This window comes from Podarcis muralis, chromosome 4 (assembly GCF_964188315.1).
Source record: "Podarcis muralis chromosome 4, rPodMur119.hap1.1, whole genome shotgun sequence".
In the NCBI taxonomy this organism is placed as follows: domain Eukaryota; kingdom Metazoa; phylum Chordata; class Lepidosauria; order Squamata; family Lacertidae; genus Podarcis; species Podarcis muralis.
The window spans coordinates 64841743-64861836 of NC_135658.1; the positions used below are offsets into that span (position 1 = coordinate 64841743).

The window sequence follows — 20094 nt, forward strand, 5'->3', positions numbered from 1 at the left end:
CAGACTTAGCCATCGTTGCATTGAAAATCAAATGGAAGGACTCCCTAAAAGGGCCCCCGCAAAACGTACATGCATGAAATTCAATCTTTGAAAGACACATAAGCTATTAGCGGTATTTATTCAGAAGCCGTATGTTAATCATCACAACTTGAGAGATATTGTGACTTAGTGGATGTCTTTTGGATCCAGCCAGTTGTTGATACCAACTTAGAATATGTGTGTGTGTGTGTGTGTGTGTGTGTTTAATCTGCAGGCTTCTGATTTTACATTGCTTTTTAACATGTTTTCACAGCCACCTTTGATATTTCCCAGTCAGCTGGTGAATTCGGGGGGGGGGGGGGATGCATGAAATGTGCTTTTAGTGAATCTCCAAATACTAAAAATGGAAAGTGTCAACTTAATTTGCAATTTCTGCAGAATCCTAGTGCAGCAGGATAGTAACTTCAGGACCTTTGAATCCTCTTAGGTAGTCCTTCACATAGAGCCAAGACCCTCCACCAACAAAAAGCTCATTCATCGTTTCAACTGAATAGCAGTGGGAGTGAAGGAACATTAAAATGTGATTAGCATAGTTAAGCAAACCGAATACAAGTGGCAAAGCTGTTGTAGCCAGGGTTGTTTTTAAAGAGCCTTGCAAAAGTTTCATTTTATGCTGCCACAGTTTTTTTGACACTTACCCAGGAAAAGCGCAGTGCCAAGTGCGACCGTGCTGGTCACGAACACGCCAAGGGCTATCCGCATCGGTTTGCTGGCTGCTTTCTTGCCGGCTGGCATCGAACCCCCTGCTGCCTCGCCTTCCATCACGTTGGACTTGCAAAGCTCTCTGAAAGAAGGTCTGCTTTTCTTTCTACTGCGGCTCGTTCCTGTTCATTCACAGAGAAGTCCCATCCATGGGTGCCCTTTCCCCAACTGCTCTTATTTCGTATAAGTAATGCTACTGTCAGGACACATTTCCAAGTCTCTCACTCTTCCCAAAATGGGGTGGGGGTGAGGAGGAGAACCACATAAAATGCAGCCTTGGGTTTCTTCTCTGACCAAGACTTGGAAAGACCGGCAGGGACAATTTAATTTATTGCACTCACTGTTTGCAAGCAGACCACTTTTATCAGCAGTTCAAGACATAAACATTTCACAACGTTGCCCAAACAGATGGTTTAACTATTCCAACTTCCAGCAATTAAAACATTAAAAAAAAAAAAATCTTCCAATCAGGAACTGGACATCTGACAAAGTTTTTCAGGCACTACGTTGACAGGAAAGTTTCCTTGCACCTATTTAAGAAATCTCATTATGTGCTGATGGTGGTTCCTTTTCAGCCTAGTCGCACCATTTGTCTTCATTGAAGAAAAGACATCTGGTCCCCAAGCGCAAATCTCTTTTTAAAGCTCCTGAGGAGTTCCTGGGATATCTTGTAGCATTTTTATTTTGGGATGTTTGTGTACGACACCAAGTGCCAAGCATCAGAGTCATGCTTAAGTGAAGGCAAAGCAGTTATTAAAACAGCCTACAGAAGGGTTTTAAAGACATGGGAAAGTTATATTTCAGGGACTGTGGTGCTTTTGTAAGCTCTGTCCAAACATAGTCCTTCGTTTTGAGGAGGAAAGCTGAGATGAGCAGCAGGCAGGCAGGCAGGCAGGCAGGCAGGCAGGCAGACTGACTGTGAGGGTGAGAAACATTAAATAACTGGGTTTGGTCCATGAGGAGGGCATTGTGCATATATGCTCTAACTCTGGAGTGGATCTGGTCTTCTAGAATCAGTTTTAATCAGACTGAACCTTTTAAAATGTGAAATCCGTGTTTGGAATCCAAATATATAGATTTCACATTTTAAAGAGTGAAATCTGGAATTGGCTCCTTTGTAATGGAGAGTGTTTAAAATTTCCAGGATTAAATTTTACTGCCTTCAGAAATACTTAAGTCTGAAGTAAGGTCCAGTGAGTTCAGTGTGATTGGTTTTTTATGGTTGCAGTCTAAATTTGCTATCTGTCTCCTAATCTGTTATCTATCTCCAAATCTGTTATGTCCTTAACCTCATATTTACAAAGAAAGAACTACTGTTCTTCACCAGTGAGAAAATTGCATATGCTCAGAAGTGTTTTCTACACTACAGTGTTTTCCATCTTATATATAGATTCCAGGACTGAGTCCTGGAACTGACAGCAGATTGTGAAACTCAACTTTGGCTCCAAATTCTAAGTCTGCTCCTGCCAAGATCTGCCATTGTCCTCTCCCTGAGCCTTTTTCTGAAAAGGATAGTTAAAAACACAGAATGACTTCAGTCAGAACATTTCGCCATGTTTCATTGGCTGAAGTTCTTACAGGCAGTAGCTGACCTCTGTTTTCACACCACCTTTGATCCTCTTGCAATAACTAGTTACATCTTTCTGCTCTGTTCCTTTCTGTATTTGCCAGTGTAAACCTACCTGCCCTTAGATGCACAAATTTCTACATTTTTCCTTTCCTTTTTTTATTTTTCCTTTTTCTACAGAATTCCAGTGAAACTGCTTTGCTTTCACAGTATCCAGAAATACACTATTGGGTTGAAAAACTGAAAAAGTTAAACATGATGTCACATGGCAATGTGCATCCTTGTCTGCCACTAAATTGGCTTATACTGGGAAAGGTGTTTCCGTGGCATCACATAGCATCATATAATTCATGTTTGAATACTCCAACTTCATTAAGACAGACACATTGTATCAGTGCCAGCTGCATTAAGCAGTTGTCCATCTGAAGGCACTTGCTTCTGTGGACACCATTACTTGCCACAATTAGCTGTCACACATAGCATTAACTCAAACCACCACCACCCTTGTTTCAGAAAGGCTAAATGTTGCCTGAGTTTGCTCGGGCTAAATATTCAAAGAGAAGGGAGTCCAAGATAGATGGGAGTTTCTTAAAGGAGAAATATTGAAGGCACATAATAAAAGGTTTCCTCAGCTATGTTCGAAGCAAGAGGAAGAACAAATTGTAGGTTCTCTGCGTGGAGAAGATGGAAATAGGCTATTGGGTGGCAGAGAGAGGGCAGAACTGCCCAGCACCTACTTTGCACCTGTCTTCAGCCAAAAGGAAAGCAGTGTCCAATTTTGTGATAACAGAATTAAGGATGCAAGGAGGAAGTTGCAGCCCAAGATATGAAAAGATGTGTTAAGGAAACACCTAGCTACTTTAAATGAATTCAAATCTCCAGGATCTGATGAGCTGCATGCAAGGATACTAAAGTAGTTTGCAGAGGTCCCCTCAACACCTCTTATAATCTTTGAGAATTCTTGGGAGAACAGGAGAGGTCCCTGCAGCCTAGAGGTGAGCGAATGTTGTCCCCATCTTCAAAAAATGGAGAAAAGAAGATCCCGAAAACTACTGACTGGTCAGCTTGACATTGATACCAGGAAAGGTTCTAGAACAGATGTTAATCAGCTGGGCTACAGGAACATAGAAAAGGATGCTGTGATTACCAAGACCAAGCATGGGTTTCTCAAAAACAAGTCATGCCAGATGAACCTCATTTCTTTCTTTTTTTAAAATGGAGATACAAGCTTGATGGCTCAGGAATGCTATGGATGTAGTGTATCTTGATTTCCATAAGGGTTTTGACAAAGTCCCTCATTATATTCCTGCGGAGCTCGTAAAATGTGGGCTGGACAAGGTTATGGTTAGGTGAATTTGTAACTGACCAAACTCAGAGTGCTCACTAATGGTTCCTCATCATCCTGAAAGGAAGGGACAAGTGGGGTTCTACCCTGGGCCTGTTGTTGTTCAGTGTCTTTATTAACAACTTGGACGAAAGAATTGAGGGCTGCTCATCAAATGACACCAAATTGGGAGGGCTAGGTAGTGCCACAGAAGTCAGACTCAGGATTCAAGATGACTAACAGATTGGAGAACTGGGCCCAAAATAATAAAATGAATTGCAATAGGGACAAATGTCACGTTCTACACTTGGGCATGAAGAACCAGCTGCACAGATATAGGATGAGGGACACCAAGATTGCTAGTAGTACATGTGAAAAGGATCATATGAAAAGTGAAAAGGATCTATGATTCTATAATCTAGGGGATTTAGTAGACCACAAGTTTAACTGAGTCAACAGTAGGATGCAGCAGAAGAAGAAAGCAAATGCTGTTCTAGGCTGCATCCACAGAAGTGTCCAGATCAAAGGAAGTAATAGTCCTGCTCTATTCCACCTTGGTTAGACTACACCTCCAGTACTGTGTCCAGTTCTGGGCACCACGCTTTAAGGAGGATATTGACAAGCTGAAACATGTACAGAGGAAGGTGACCAGGATGATAAAGGGTCTGGAAACCTGTGAAACATCCAAAGATGATTTCACAATACAGTACAAAGGTATATAAAACAACTGTGCATATAAAAACAATTGCACAGCAAATCTTTCCCCGCCCCTGGTGCCTGCAGCCTCTGCTGATACTGTACTGAATATCTGAGCAGACACAGCTAGGACAGATCAACTCTTCCCAGCTCACCCACAAAGGTCTTAGTAGCGCATACCAGATCAGCTCCCTCATCCATTTTCAAATCAAGGATGGGCGAAGTCTGACTTGTACCAATGTGACACTAAACAACAGCACACACAGGCTGGTGGACGTAGCATATGAGCAACCAGAAACCTGACCATGGGAGGGGTGGGAGTGAGGAACAAGGCATGAGCAGCCTCATCTTCATCTTCCATGATGGCAGTGGAATGAGCAACACTGGACCCACATCACAATTTCAAATCTCATCACAGGTAAGCCTAATAAAACTTCTGATGAGGAGCAGCATCACTGTTACGGCCCATTGTGTGTAAAATGATCTGGAGATCTCTCAGGTTGAAAGACAGTGAAGTTATTATTAAAATATGAATGTCCTGAATCTGCCAGTGCAATAAGGCAATTTCTGACAGCTTCTTAACAGGTTTCTTGGGGCACTGGGAGAATCGGCATCTTCAAGAACTCTTGAATGCCAAGAGAAGGTTAATGTTGCAATCAAAGAGATTCTCACTATAGTACACCCTCTCCCTCTGATGTAGCCTGGACAGTATTTCACATCCTCAGTATTAGATGTAAAAAAGATATGCTGGTCAACAGGAGCTATTGTGAGCATGCAACTAAAATTTAAAAAGTGTCAATCGCATTTGCCGCATTCCATTCCATTGCATAGACATATACAGCTGTTTCCCTGTTCCTAATTCTGAAGTCCAGCACAAAATACTATCTGCATTATTTTAAACTCCACATTTAGAGCACAATGAAAGCTGGAGATGTGTGTTACTTATGGGAATTTAACACTGACACAACTTCCCTATGGGAATATATGGATTAAGAGGGTAAGGCGCCAGCCTTCTTGCCTTTCCTTTGGAGAACTCACCTTTTGTTGAAACTGTGGTAGGCATTGCTTTTTTTATACATAGTAACCTACCTTGACAAAAAGCCAGTTGTTCAATGTTGATGTGTTTCTTTCTGCTGAAAAACATAGGTTGGTTACTATAGGCTGCAGACCGATGTTTGTCTCTCTGTAAGTCAGGATTTTTAAATATAGGGTATCAAGCTTAAGTTGAGGCCCAAAAGTTTGAGGTCAGAGGAGCTTCTGTGGCCCATCTCATTTATAGTGCGGTGGAGCAGATTATTATAAATGGCATATTGCCCACACTGAAAGCAGATATAGTCCAACAGGGAACTTACAGTGTGAGCTTTGTCAAATTATGTCCACATGCCTTACATATCATGTGGCTGCTTAAACTCTGAGGTTTGTTTTACATCAAGTTTCTAGCCTTCATAGGTTTTTTTAAATTGCAAACTGCTACAGAAATGTGAAGAACTTAATTTTGGGGGGAAATAGGGAAGTGAAATGGCCAGATTTGCCCATCCCTATGTGCAGAACAAAACATTAGATGCCTAATGAATCTTGATGATGCCTGATGGCCAAATTCAGGAAATAATTGATATGAGAAAGCACACTTCATGCTGTAAACTTTAAATTGCAGTCCAAAGTATACTTGTGTTTGGAAGAAGAGATCCCGAAACAAGCATATATATCAAGATGTGATAGGTAACTGAAGACCAAGACAGAAGGCTGTAAATTACAACAACCAGACTACATTTTAAGAGTTTGGTAGTAACACTTTGTTGCTTTCTTCACCTTTTGACATTGGCTGCATACTAGAAATGTAGGCAGTATGGAAAATGGCTTTGGGGCACCTCTGGTTTTGCCCACAAACAGGTAGGAACATTAAAAGTCAACTCTCCACAAACAGCATGGGCTTACTATTAGCTCACTGTTCATTTTGATTTATTGAGGCCCAGAGTCTGAACTGAGCCAGGCCTTGCTCATCTACACAGGAACACTTACACTTTTAAGAGTCTTCAGGTAGAGGCCTGCTTAAAATCCTTTCCTTCAAGATGCTTGGAGCAAAGCAGTGCTCTCAGAGTGGTGGCCTCTACACTGTATTGTAATACCCACCACCTTTTTAAAACAAACTTCCCATGAATTACAGATAATTAACTGGTAGGTAGATGTCAGATCTATTACTGAAAATTCTAAGTCAGTTTTCGTGAGGGATGCCGACCAGCACAGCTGGCACTCCAATGCAGCTATGTATTTAGGGGGAGACAGGTAATGTACCACAGGATACGGATATTTGTTAACAGATTAAGGCTGTAACTTCCATGTACAGTAATCCTGGGAAGAAGCCCTGTTGAATACAGAGGCCACCACTTTGCTGAAACTAAGTAGGTCTGTTTAGCCACGGCTTGGATGGGTGCATGAACACCTCATGTACACTGTCTTTGGTTCCATGACAGAAAATGGGATAGAAATGTAGTAAAATAAACAAACATGCCTAGGTTTTCAAGCTTCATGTCTTACGTTAACCAAGAAGTGGGAAACCTGGTGTGCTGGTTAATGTAATATTACTTTCTATCACTTTTTGTAATTTATGAAAGTACAAATCTGTGTCAACTATCATTTTCAGAATGAGAATGTAAATGACCTTTTAATCTTGAACCTCTTACAGCCAAGGTAACTGTTAACTGAAAACACCACAAAGCCTCCTCACAGGATGGAATAAATGAGGCCAAATGTTTGCCTTCCTTAAACACACACACACAAAATCCGCAAGAACTGAACATTAAAGAACTAAATATAATTATCCTGGTAAACCAAATTGCTATGTTCCTGGGCAGCCCTTGCGTGACACTTCCCGTAACTTTTCTATCTGAAAGTACTCACAAAAGAAAACCGCTGGTCGGGGGGGGGGGGGGGATGAAGCAATGTCTTCTGAACCGATTGAATGTAAATATATACATTCAACGGGGAAGTGGAATAAAATAGATTTTTTTATTATTTACAGCATTCATACCCTGGCCCTTTAGCCAAAAGGGCTCCAATGAGACATTACAAAAATCAGTTTTAAGATGGGCCAGTCCTTGCCCTCAGGCTCACAATCTATAAAGACATGGCACACCAGGAAAAAGGAATCATGAGGGAAGAGCAAGCTGAGGCACAAGTTCTAAAAGTTACAGGCACTCTCTTGCCTGTGATAAAGAACAGCTCATTTGCTTTTAACCTCTCATCAGATTCAGGAACAGAGATTTTGGCAACATCCAGGCTTGGAGGAAAGAGTAGCTTCTGCCAGTTTCTTAGGTAGCTGACTTGATGGCAGTTGGAATCTTCACAGAAAGGCGCTTAATGGTACCTTCTCTCTCATCCATGTCAATGATAGTTCTCTGGGTGGATTTCCATTAACCAGTGAGCCAAAAGAACAGGATTTCCCCCCACTTTTTCTTTTAGGTTTATATTCATATGCATACATTTTGAGGCTCCTTCATGGATCACTGCCTTGTCGTGGCGAAGGGGCTTGAATGACTCCAGGAAGCTCTGAGATATGCCGTGCAGGGCCACCCAAGACGGACAGGTCACAGCTGAGAGTTTAGACTAAATGTGATCCACCTGGAGAAGGAACTGGCAATCCACTCCAGTATTTTGCCAAGAAAACTCCATAGACATAAAAAAGTAGAAGCTCTGAAATGAAAGTGAGTGTTTCCAAGGCATGCTCTGGTTCATGGGGTCACAGAGAGCCGAGCAGGACTAAGACGACTAAACAACAACAACATTTTGAGGGCAAGGAGCTTCATATATTTATATAAACACACCATGCATTTTGAACAAACACTAGAAATGAGAATGCTAGAATAAGCTAAGTGATTTGTGGCCGTTTGATGTGCAGATTAAAACAACCAACCTTCCCGCTGGGAAGAAGTTGTAGTCAAGACGACCACACAGCAGCATTCTGTCGAGTCTCCAAATAAAGAGAAGAATGTATAACTGAAAATGGGAACGGTTTCCATCCTGAAAAGCTGTAGGGTGTAACTCATATAGACAAGAAGCCTGTGAACATTTGTTCTATGGTAATGCAGAGCCTAGTACTTGCCCATCAGAAGGTCGGCAGTTCGAATCCCCGCAACAGGGTGAGCTCTCGTTGCTCGGTCCCTGCTCCTGTCCACCTAGCAGTTCGAAAGCACGTCAAAGTGCAAGTAGATAAATAGGTACCGCTCCGGCAGGAAGGTAAACGGCGTTTCCGTGTGCTGCTCTGGTTCGCCAGAAGCGGGTTAGTCATGCTGGCCACATGACCTGGAAGCTCTACACCAGCTCCCTTGGCCAATAAAGCGAGATGAGCGCCGCAACCCCAGAGTCGGTCACGACTGGACCTAATGGTCAGGGGTCCCTTTACCTTTTTTAATGCACCTATGTAGCAACTGGCAAGGAAGCTGATTGTACTCCAGGGCTAGCTATTATGCCTACACTATGTCTCTTATTACAATGCAGATCAGTCCCCAGCATTCCTAAGTAGGGCTGCAAAAGAACCCAGAAAGTTGGAGTGCAATTGCCAGCTAACATAGAAAACAATAGACCGGTGATCAGACATGGTTTTTGTCATCTTCTTACATTCTTCTTCTGAGTGATTGCTTGGCACTCGGCATTGTCTTTGAAGAATATGATATGGCTACAAAGAATGACAATCTGAAGTTAGTACCAACGTGGAAGCATGCCTTCTCAAAAATCCACAAGGCGGAGAGATATCTACTTATATCACGATTAAAAATGCTGCAAAATGGGGAGGGGATTTGAAAGTGGAAATAAAAGAGGCTGCCATTAAAAATGCTGAAATCCTAAAATACTTAATTCAGCCTACTATATTAACAAAGTATAGAGATGTAACTGCATTGTGGATAAATATAAAGCAGCAACTTACTTGGTCTGGGTTTTTTTTTTTATTAAAAACTTCCATCACTTAATGAAATGCACTCCCAAGTGCATCCATTTCAGTCAGGAAAATAAAAGTTTCTTCCAAAACTACTGAACATCCCACACACTAGAAAAAATTTTCAAATGACATCTTTGTTAAGTGTTCTGATCAATTTTTTAAAGACTGAGTCCTCCTGTACAAAAAAAAAAGGGGGGGAGGAGGTTCAGGTGATTCCTTCTAGAAGCCTGAACATCTTTCCAACAAACCAGATTATAGGTTTCTGTAGCCACCACATGAAATGAGCAAACACTCATTTACCACAAATATAAACCAGATAATTGGGGGAGGGGGGTTGTAGTTGAAACTTTGCATAATGCAATCAAAACTTGAGCCATCTGACTAGTTTAACTGCAGTACAATTAAACACTCTTTATGTACTGCTGCAAATTTTGGTAGCACATTTTAGCATCTTGTATATTTTTAGAATTAGCTTCTTGACTTCTTAGGATCATTGTTTGTGGATTCATTAATAAACCAGAGCCAAAAGGGGCAAGTAACTTTTAAACTGCCTTTTAAACTTTGCATACCACATCTCTGTGCTTTAAAGTATTAGTAAAAATTGCACACCTTTCGTCCAAATCAGTCTCTTGAAGTAGGTTGCAGTGGCATGAGAATGTAGCATGATGCAATTACATTTATACCAACAGCAAACTTGGGTGGTTTAGTACCTATCAGTTGGAAAGTGAATAAAATGGAGCCACCATAAAATAAAGTAGTGATTTTACACACTCAGAGGGACTTCCTAGATTTACAAATATACTCCTGTATATCAAAGGGGGGGAAATGTATCACAGAATGACCCTAGTATCTTACTCTCTGGTTCCTTTGGAAACCCTCCCCCTGGGGACACACACTTTCCCCCACCTCAGACCAAAAGCAATAGCTGCTCATATGGAGAAAACCAGGATTTTAGAGTAGCTATGAACAGAAGGTAACAGCACTGAGAGGTGCTCATTTTATTTCTAATTTGGGTCTTATCTCGAGAGACGGGGGATGTGATGGGAAGTTTTAATAAACGTAAAAATACAACATGGCTGCAATCCAAGTCAATGGAGCACAAGGTTTCTGTGTGAAATTAAGCGAGATTATACAACGAGGCAGTGTTTCTTACTAGAGGGAGAACCAGATTGGCTCCGCCAATACATTTAATACCACACGGACCTCATTCCCTACCTCCCGGTAAACAGCAGTGCCCAACTGAAGGTCAAGTGACCACACCATCACAACAAATGCTCACTTCATCAAACCAATATGAAATAAATGGCAGAATCCTCTGCATGCTTACTCTTAGGCCACACTACGTTCAATGAAGCATACTCATAGGTAGTTGCACATAGGTACATAGTTGCACATAGTTGCACATAGACAGATATTAACAATTCAGGCAGTACAGGTAATAACAGCGTACCTTTATTTGAATATGTGCACTGTTACTAGTGCAATTGATACAACGCCAGAAGTTTTCTTTCAGCAAAGTCAGAATAGGTATCAAATTTCTTTTTGTTAAATAGTCAAAATTCACTACTAGATGGAAGCAGCCTTTAGTGCAAAGAATTAAGAGACACCCCATGCCAACCATCTTTGGGATTGATTTGCATGTGTAGTGAGGCACTCACAACCGATGTTCCACTCTGTTCCATGTGTATTTTATATATATATATATAAAAGTTAATCTGTTGAAGGTTGATTCCCCCCCACGCCAATTCTTACACATCAAAAAGAAAAGAAGTGATTTTTCATACTGTACACTACAGCAACAACTATATATATATGTATGTATATATAAATAAAGAGTGACAACACTTTATTTGAACATTTCCTCAGTCTATTCAAGCAGTAATAGGGAAAGGGGGTGGGAAGAGATGTTCAGCTTATAACATTTTGCTTTTAAACGCACACACACACATCTATGTTATAATGATAGTCTACATAAAACATTTTTAAAAAAACAAAATACAGTTGCCCTCCATTGTTTCCCTTTCACTGAGAGAATGAAGCATCTATTAGTTGGCTTTCCAAGCAATATCACTTCCCATCTATTCCTGATCTTCATTTCATATCAGATTTAAGACTAACCTTGGTTCTGTATCTAATAGAATGCACCAGGGAAGTAATACTAAAATATGCCTTTCTCCAGAAAAATCAAATGCTATGCTCATGAAATCTATGTATACAATAAAATGAAGTGTCAACATATTCTTCCTCCAAAACCACCCATACTTAACCAGTAGTTTTCTTTCTTAAGTTTCTTCAGAAAGCCAAAAAAGTGGGAAATTCAAGTAAAAATGTAGAACCACTTTTTTACAATCACAACACAAATGCCTATAAAATTATATTTATCTAGTTGGTTTTTTTTAGTATAGCTATTAGAAGAATTCTGTAACCTAGGTATTGAATGAATAGGTCAAGATCACTCTCCAGCTACGTAGGACAATGGGACAAAAACTCTTCAATTTACTTAAGAACGTGGCTATTACTTCCAAGTTACAAGCATTGCATAATCCCAAAACAATAAATGAGGTTTTGAAAATAATAGCATTCTTTGATGCACACCATGGGTGTATGTTGGGACATTCTGCACAAAGTATCATGTGTGTTTACTGTAGGCTCCCTAAGATTTTACGTCCGATTGTGAAGGAAAGGAAAGAAGGGTTCTGCCTAAGCTACTACCAATCTACTCAAAAGCAGGGCCAAACAATTTGATATAAATGTGACACAACTATATGCTTTTGCCAGTAGGGAAAAAAAGGCTGGTCTGAACCTCCAGACATGTTTGCTATCTGATCCAATGGAAGTTCATAACCGTAATCTTCTAAATATAGCACTAGATGTTTTAATTATGACCTCAGACTAGACAGCTTTAAATAATGGTTCCTTCCCAATCTTCGTCTGAGCTGAAGGAAGTTTGCACTTTACCACTGGTGAGATCAGACAGTTAACTTTTTAATCAATTTAAGTCAACAGAGATTAAATTACTGATCAGGTAGCTTTAAGTTATAAGACATATAATTCAGGAGTTATGAATTGTAAACTTACTTATTTATATGCCCATTTTGTTAGCACAACAGAACCCCAAGGCAGCAAAGCCTTCTGAGTTTCTGGCAATTCTGAGCTTCACTGCAGAATTCCTCCATGTAGCTATGAAGGACTATGCCCTCCTTTCTAAATACATAAAGCAATTCTCCCTAGTGATCGGTTTCTCAGAATGGAGTGGTGCATTCTCATCTTGCAATAATATAGCGTGGGGAAAACAATCTAAGTGCAGCCCTTTCTCTAGTGTGGTGAGAAAATGTAACAGTGAAATACAACACAATTTTTTTCATTTGGGGAGGCGGGGAGTAATTTTGCTGTAAAGTCTGAAACTGCTAAGAGAAGGATAGAACATTTTAATTATAAGGTTGTATTTCTCAGCTATTTTAAGGATTTGCCTATAGCAAAGTCATACATGAATGATCAACCAGTACATAAGAAAGATTTTACAAAAATATAATTTTACACCATGTGCAGAAGTAGACAGGGTGGGGAGTACAAATGCAATAGGTATTTCAACATGCATATGCAAATACAGTGTATGGGCTAGTGATGTTTTAGCCGCAAGATCCATCAGATCCATGTGGCTGGGCTCAACTAAGAGGAGTAAACGCTCTGTTTATAGAGAAGCACAAAATATAAATACTCTCAGGCTTACAATCTACCAGAAACTTCACCTGCACAGACTATATTGTAACGACTGGGACACGGCCTGTGCTCTTGAGCTCAGCTCCCACTCAAGTAGATGCGGTTGGTGAAGAAGCTTCCAGTGCATTTTTTCGTAAGTCACTTGGCTAATTTTTCCTTTTCAATGACCTTTCGCACTTCATGAACATTTGCACTAAAGGGGTATGTGACCAATAAAAAGAATTCTCAATACACATTTCAGCTTTCCATGCTTAAACTGAAGGACTGGGGCAACAGTCCAAGCCATAGTTTCAAATAACTAACAGTAATTTGTTTAATCTATTATTCCTCCCTATTTATAATAAATATTAACGGGGGCTAGCTTGGTTTGTCAAATGACAGCTCACTAATAAGACTTCTTAAGCCAATGGCATTTATTCCAGCATTAAGTAATTTCTAAATCTCTTTGTGCATGAGGTAATGCAGCCTTTTTTCACTTTTGTGTGTTGAAAACATCTTTAGAATAAAACTAGTCTGATGAAGATGAAGAAACTATTAGTTCTTTCCCTTTATAACCAAAGACTGGGCCCAATCCATGTTCATTCTGATGTGGCAGTCATTACACCATGGCTTTATCCCCATCGTTTTAGTTGTGCTGAACTTTTCCTCTGAAGAAACCCTCACACATTTGAGATTGAGTATTTACCTGTTGGGAAGACCCACTGAAAATGAAATAACAGATCTTGACACATGAGGGTTAGAATAAGGATTCACCATAAGTAGTATCATGGTGGCTTTATAGCACCACAATGGGCCAGAGGGTTTCCTTAAAAAGAAAGAAAGAAGTCGTCTGCCCTTAATTCCTCCAATGGAAGCACAGCGATCATTTAACAAACAACCCACTTAAAGTCTATTTAAAGCACCGTGACTATTAAACTGATTAATGTCTGAAGGGAGAGAAAATTCTGTGGTATCACACTGAAATGCTAACATTGTCTTTTTAAATTGGTATTCAACGATCTAAAATAAAAAATAAAAATGATCACATTCTAAAGGTTCAGTGCATTCAGCAGCTATAGCTTTGCTGCTAATTCATCTACGTTGACTTTCAAAAAATAACACCCTAGCTCATCAAAATATACATTTTTTCCCATTTGCTTTTAAATTAGAATAATAATAAAAAACATTTAAAGAATTCACAAATCAATAGCATGACTAAGTTTCAGGATCATCTATTCTACAGCATATAATTTAAAGATTCAAGATGCCAAGATGTAGCATGTGGCAAGCCCTACACACTTCATGCAGCATGTGTGGCGTGTGGACCTTGAACTTCAAACATCTGTTCTCTTCTTCCAAATAGTATAAAATACCCATCTAAAAACTTGTCAAGGAATCAAATACGTATTTTGCACTTTGGTCACATTATGAACAGGAAGAAGAAACCATCATTTCCATTGGAATCTGCATTACTTTTATCATCCTTTGTAAGTTATATGGCTAGATTCATAGTTGGAAGGCATTCTCAAAGATGACCTAGCCCCATCCCCTCATAATTCAGGAAAGATGACCTTCTGTCCTGATGGAAGTATAATCAATAGCAGGATACCTTGTAAAGCTGTTGCCATAGTTGGCAACCTTTCAGGTCATCATTTCAAGCCTTAAAAAGTACATGTTGGTTGCATAATATATTGTCATTAAAATTCTCACATCAATGTTACTTTAAAAAAAACAAAACAACTCCAAGCATTTCAAATCCACATATCCTTACTTCATGGTAAGTTGATGAGAAATACCTTGCTTTTCTTTAGGACAGCACTATTAGTTTCCCCTGTGGCACTTCACTTCAATCTTAATAACATGGGCATCATTCTTTACTTTGAAAAATAGAAATTAGTATTATTTCGTTTCCTTTCTGCTGCCTTGTTTTAAAGAAAAACTTCAGCTCTTGTTAAGGCCTGTTACACATGTTAGGAACAAACATACCCATAGCAGAATTTCTGAAAGTTATGGGGTGGTATCTGACCAAGTTAAACTGTGACTAGACCAACTGAATGAAATGAAATTAGGCACAAGTGATTTAGGCCAACTAATTTCAAATGGACTTGTCCGAGTAGGGCTGAAATCAGACCCATCCATGTTATTAAATTTTGAAGTAGAATCCTCCCTACATTATTCAGATACTCTTTATCTTTTGAAGAGTATGTGCAGTGAAGTCCCTTTGACGTACTCACTATTCACTTGGTTTATACAATGGTGCTTATCAAGAGACATGATTTATTGAGCAAGGATACAGTTCCATGTATGAAGGGACACATACAACTTCCTTTGAAAATGCCACAGGACAGTATAGCCTACCAAGCTGTTCTTCGTAGAGAGTCAAAGCTTCAGTCAGATTTACACAATTTCCCTGCAAGACAACATGTGACCTATATATCAATAAAACTGTGGGGAGACATAATGCAAAGGGAGCAAATTCATCAATAGATTCTATATAAACAGAGGTATAAATCACTTATGTCAGTGAATCTTGAAAAAGACACAAATTTATTTATATTATTTGTAATATTTATATACTACCCAGTAGCAAAGATTCATTGAGCTGCTTAACATTTGTTTGTTTGTTTGTTTATATACCACCTTTTTTCAGTATTGGGACCCAAGGAGGCTCAAAAAAGTAAAGCAAACATGGATACAACACAGAAAGATATTAGATAAAAAGCAATTAAACTATAATAGAAATATTAAAACCGTAAGATAGGGAAGTAAGACATAAACATGAAATATATAGTAAATCACTATTCATAAATTATAAATTAAGAAAGAAACACTCCAGCTTTAAGGTATAATTCAGATAAAGCACATCATAAGGATATTTACACAGAAATCCTACCAACTCCTTTCCCGTTCCGAATGTTAACACATATTACAAAATTCAAGGACTGGCTACAGTATCACTAGGCAGGAATTTGGAATGATTGCTCAATGCCAATGCTGTACTGACTCTGCAGTGTTACTAATCAAACTTGCTCAGAGTGGCTTCAATCTATGTGAAGCATTTATTTTATCAAAATTAAATATTTCACGACAGTCGAAAGAACATAAACATTCTGAAGTGACTGCGTTACTAATGAATACATCAATAACAGATAATCTTTACCTGCAAATGAGTGTAAAGTACAGCATTAAGGAGATGAGTGAGAAAGATATGACAAGTTTTATACCTGAATAGCAACCGTGGCATTAAATATATCAGGTGTGGGGAACCTACAGCTGTTCAGATATTGTTGGGCTCCAACTCCCATCAGCACCAGCCAGCAGGACCAGTGTCAGGAGTGATGGGGAGCTGTGGTCCAGCACTGTATGAAGGACTGCAGATTCCCCACTCCTGAAATATAGTGGTACCTCGGGTTACATACGCTTCAGGTTACACACTCCACTAACCCAGAAATAGTGCTTCAGGATAAGAACAGAAATCGTGCTCTGGCGGCGAAGTGGCAGCAGGAGGCCCCATTAGCTAAAGTGGTGCTTCAGGATAAGAACGGACCTCCGGAACGAATTAAGTACTTAACCCAAGGTACCACTGTATATAGAAGAGGCTTAAGACAGGGCAATACATAAATGCACGACAAAATGTTATATGAATTCTGAATGGAAGATCATTAATCATATACAGAACAAAAGGAATTTAAATTATAGGTGGAAAATGAATGGCGGGGAGCAGAAGGTAAACAAGGGGAAATATATTCTTGTTTCTATGTTTATTATATTAGAGAAACACATTATTATTATTGTCTCATTTTTTAATATTAGAACATCAAATAAACAGCAGAAGGAAATTAAGTATTTCAGAAATAAATTGAGTTATTAAATGAACCACAAGCATCGTAAAATGGTAAGAGAGAGGTTAATATAAAGGCAAGGAAGTTAAGTATATAAAACTTGTTTAGTAATCTATTATTATCCGCAGTCCTGCAGTGGTTATTTTGTTCCGCTGCCTTTTACAAAGCATGTAATTTTGTCAGCATTAAATTGAATGGGATAGCATATAAACAACCTGCGTGTGTAATTTGGAAATCACAAATAGAAAACAGCACCAGGTAATTTATGGGACATCCTGCCAGTATAGAGGTAGCTTAATGGCACAACCCAATCTCTATAATGAGAGTAATCTCCAGTCTAGTTTTGTCATCCTCAGTATCCCAGGTTTCATCAACCAGCTCATCAAATCGCGAGCAATCACAGGAGACAACGTGGCAAGCAAATTGTGGAAAGGGAGAAGGAAAATACTTCTGAAATACTTAATTAAATCCAATAGTTTCTCCAGTACTATTCATTCATAACACTTATACACTGCTTTTGAAAAAACAACAACCTCAAAGTGGTTTACGAAAAATTAGAACAATAAAACTAAGAGGAATTCACAATCATACTTCAAAACATAAAAGACTAAAACAGATTAAAATGACCTCAACTTTCTGGGCATCTAGAAATGTTTTTTTTTTTCCTTCTTCTTCTAGGCATCTAGAATGTATTTAACAGATGCCAAAAGGGCACCTGCTTGATTTCACAATAGGAAGGGAGTTCCAAAGTGAACAATCAAGTTCTTACCAATGTGGAATAGGGACTATGCGACACCTGGAGTAATGCCACTACTGTGACAACATCTGCATCAGAAGCAGGCAAATATTTCACTTCACAGTACCACACTTCACATTAAAAAAAAGACCTATGCAAATTCACACACCAGGATGGTTTGTTCATAATAAATCAAATATGCCAAACCTAGGCCCATGTTGGATTTATATGCCCACCTACATTTTTTATTGTACTGAAATTACATAGTGGGCCACAGGGGCCTCCTGCCCCTAATGCCTGCTGCATCACACAGTAGAGCCCTGTTTGAGGGCTCTGTCAAAGTTGAAAACTAAGAGTTGTAGAAAGGGGACTTGAGGAAAGAAGGTCTTTCCTTTTCAATCTTAAGTAACCGCACTTAAGTAATCTTAAGTAAAAACGTCACTGAAAAGGTTATATTAGGAACTGGAAATACTCCATGAAATACATTTCTGAAAAACGACTCAATTTTCCATCCAAATTTCCCCATAAACTATGGAGAGGGAGCATAATCACCCCACTCTATACCCTGAACCCCAATGAGCAGACTTATAGGGTATTAGTACATAGAGCACACAGATTGCTGACATTCTCTGCTAGGTGAGCAGAGAAATTATTCCTCAGGTGTCAAAGATCAATTGCCTCAAACCGTTGGAGAAGGAAAATCTCCCTCATTTATTTCTACTATCTCAAGCTGTGATTCCTAGTTAAATCCCAGTCTTATTATCATCTTATCAAGTACAAAGGATCGGGTGACCCCCATCTTCGAGAGGAGCTTGGAAACTTTGCCAATACTGCTAAACTTTGAGAACTATACAGATAATGTTTTAAACACTTAACAAGGTAAATAAAACTAAAACAAGTGTTTGCGTTATATATGTATATCAAGCATATCTTCTAAGTCTATGCATTTTTTAAAAGTGTGCATTCTCATTCTGTCAGCAAAACTATAACGGCTGTCAAATGTTTGTACACAGCAGCCTGTGTGTATGTGTCTTGCGTCCCTATATTCCTCCCGCATAACACTCTTTGGATTTTATTACAGGAGCCAACGTTTTTAGTTGTCAAGCTCCATCTAGTGGCCAAAGAGTATAATGCAGATGACTACACTGCACAAGATATTCCCTGCCAGCATAAAGGTAAAGGTACCCCTGCCCGTACGGGCCAGTCTTGCCAGACTCTGGGGTTGTGCGCCCATCTCACTCAAGAGGCCGGGGGCCAGCGCTGTCCGGAGACACTTCCGGGTCACGTGGCCAGCGTGACATCGCTGCTCTGGCGAGCCAGAGCCGCACACGGAAACGCCGTTTACCTTCCCGCTAGAAAGCGGTCCCTATTTATCTACTTGCACCCGGGGGTGCTTTCGAACTGCTAGGTTGGCAGGCGCTGGGACCGAGCAACGGGAGCGCACCCCGCCGCGGGGATTCGAACCGCCAACCTTTCGATCGGCAAGCCCTAGGCGCTGAGGCTTTTACCCACAGCTCCACCCGCGTCCCATACAGCAACACTAATGGCCATTCCTTAGTTGCATTCGTTTTTTAGGAGCAGCAAAAGGTATTTGGCATTTTGACAGTGTTCTACTGCTATGGAACTAACGCTTCCTGATACAGAAAAGGATTGGGGCCCCTTGCTTGTAACAGTTATTTAAAACAGAGAACATAGAATAATTGACTAGATTGCCTTCTTATATGCTGAAACATTTCCTCTTTAGCTATTAAAACTTGAGGACTGAAAAGTGTTTATTTAAAAATAAAGCATCTGTGGATGAGCTTGCCTAGCTACATATTTCAGAGTCACAAGGTGACAAAATTAAACAATAAGCATCCTGTTTGGCACTGACCACGGCTGTTGTCTTTCTCTCCCTCCCCCCCCCCCTTAAAAATGCAGTAGGATTATCAAAGTGTAAGAATATTGATGGCTGCATGCCAGCTCTAAAATACCCTCATCATTTCTGATAAGGTATAGTACCTTATCTATATAAAATAGTATTTGATTTTAACTTCCCTGAAACCAATCAGAAAACTTGAGCCAGGCTGAAAAACGTAAAACAAAAATGAATCAGCTTTGGGTTAATATTCTAAAAACAGTTTTAGCCAAACTTCAAATTATGTTTAAGTCTCCCGGATTTAACCAGATTCTGGAGCAGGCTTATCTGGTCCTAATGCTGGTATGCATAGAAAGCAATGAGCAAGCCCCAAGCATTTATTTGAACTTTCTCAGGTTCTGGAAAATCCCATAGTCAAATAAACCCAGATTTTCCCTGATTCACTTCAGCCTCTAGCATGATTGTGTAGGATACGTATAAAAGCCTTGCACTGCTCCCGATCTCACCCTAGGGACAAAGTAACATCTTAAACAGGCTTATTCTTTCAAACTTCGCTGTCATACTTAATTGTGATTACTTTTCATCTGCCATACCTGTGTAAAATATTTTCCATCCGGTTTCAAGACTTTCATTGAAAGGTCCAGAATCATCCGCAGAAACTCCCACGTAGAATCTAAATTTGAAAAATACTAATTGTT

At 39.7% G+C, this 20094-nt stretch overlaps 2 protein-coding genes across 6 annotated transcripts in view; both read right to left on the reverse strand.

Annotated features, from left to right (window-relative positions):
* Positions 1–7243, reverse strand: part of PHEX (phosphate regulating endopeptidase X-linked) — a 100020-nt gene extending 92777 nt beyond the window's left edge. The window contains exon 1 of one of the 3 annotated variants that reach the window (XM_077927425.1): positions 5418–7243. In XM_077927425.1, the coding sequence (XP_077783551.1) occupies positions 5418–5472 (55 nt within the window). In that variant the 5' untranslated portion in view covers positions 5473–7243. Of the gene's footprint in view, positions 1–677; positions 1634–5417 lie in introns of those variants that run through there. The other 2 variants (XM_028727498.2, XM_028727499.2) reach the window with 2 other exon arrangements.
* A 3448-nt stretch (positions 7244–10691) lies between these two features.
* The window catches only part of SMS (spermine synthase), a 35491-nt gene continuing 26088 nt past the window's right edge, over positions 10692–20094 (reverse strand). For all 3 annotated transcript variants that reach the window (XM_077927460.1, XM_077927458.1, XM_077927459.1), the window contains 3 exons: positions 19990–20069; positions 15255–15370; positions 10692–14337 (listed from right to left, as the gene is read on the reverse strand). In XM_077927460.1, the coding sequence (XP_077783586.1) occupies positions 14295–14337; positions 15255–15370; positions 19990–20069 (239 nt within the window). In that variant the 3' untranslated portion in view covers positions 10692–14294. The remainder of the gene's footprint in view (positions 14338–15254; positions 15371–19989; positions 20070–20094) is intronic.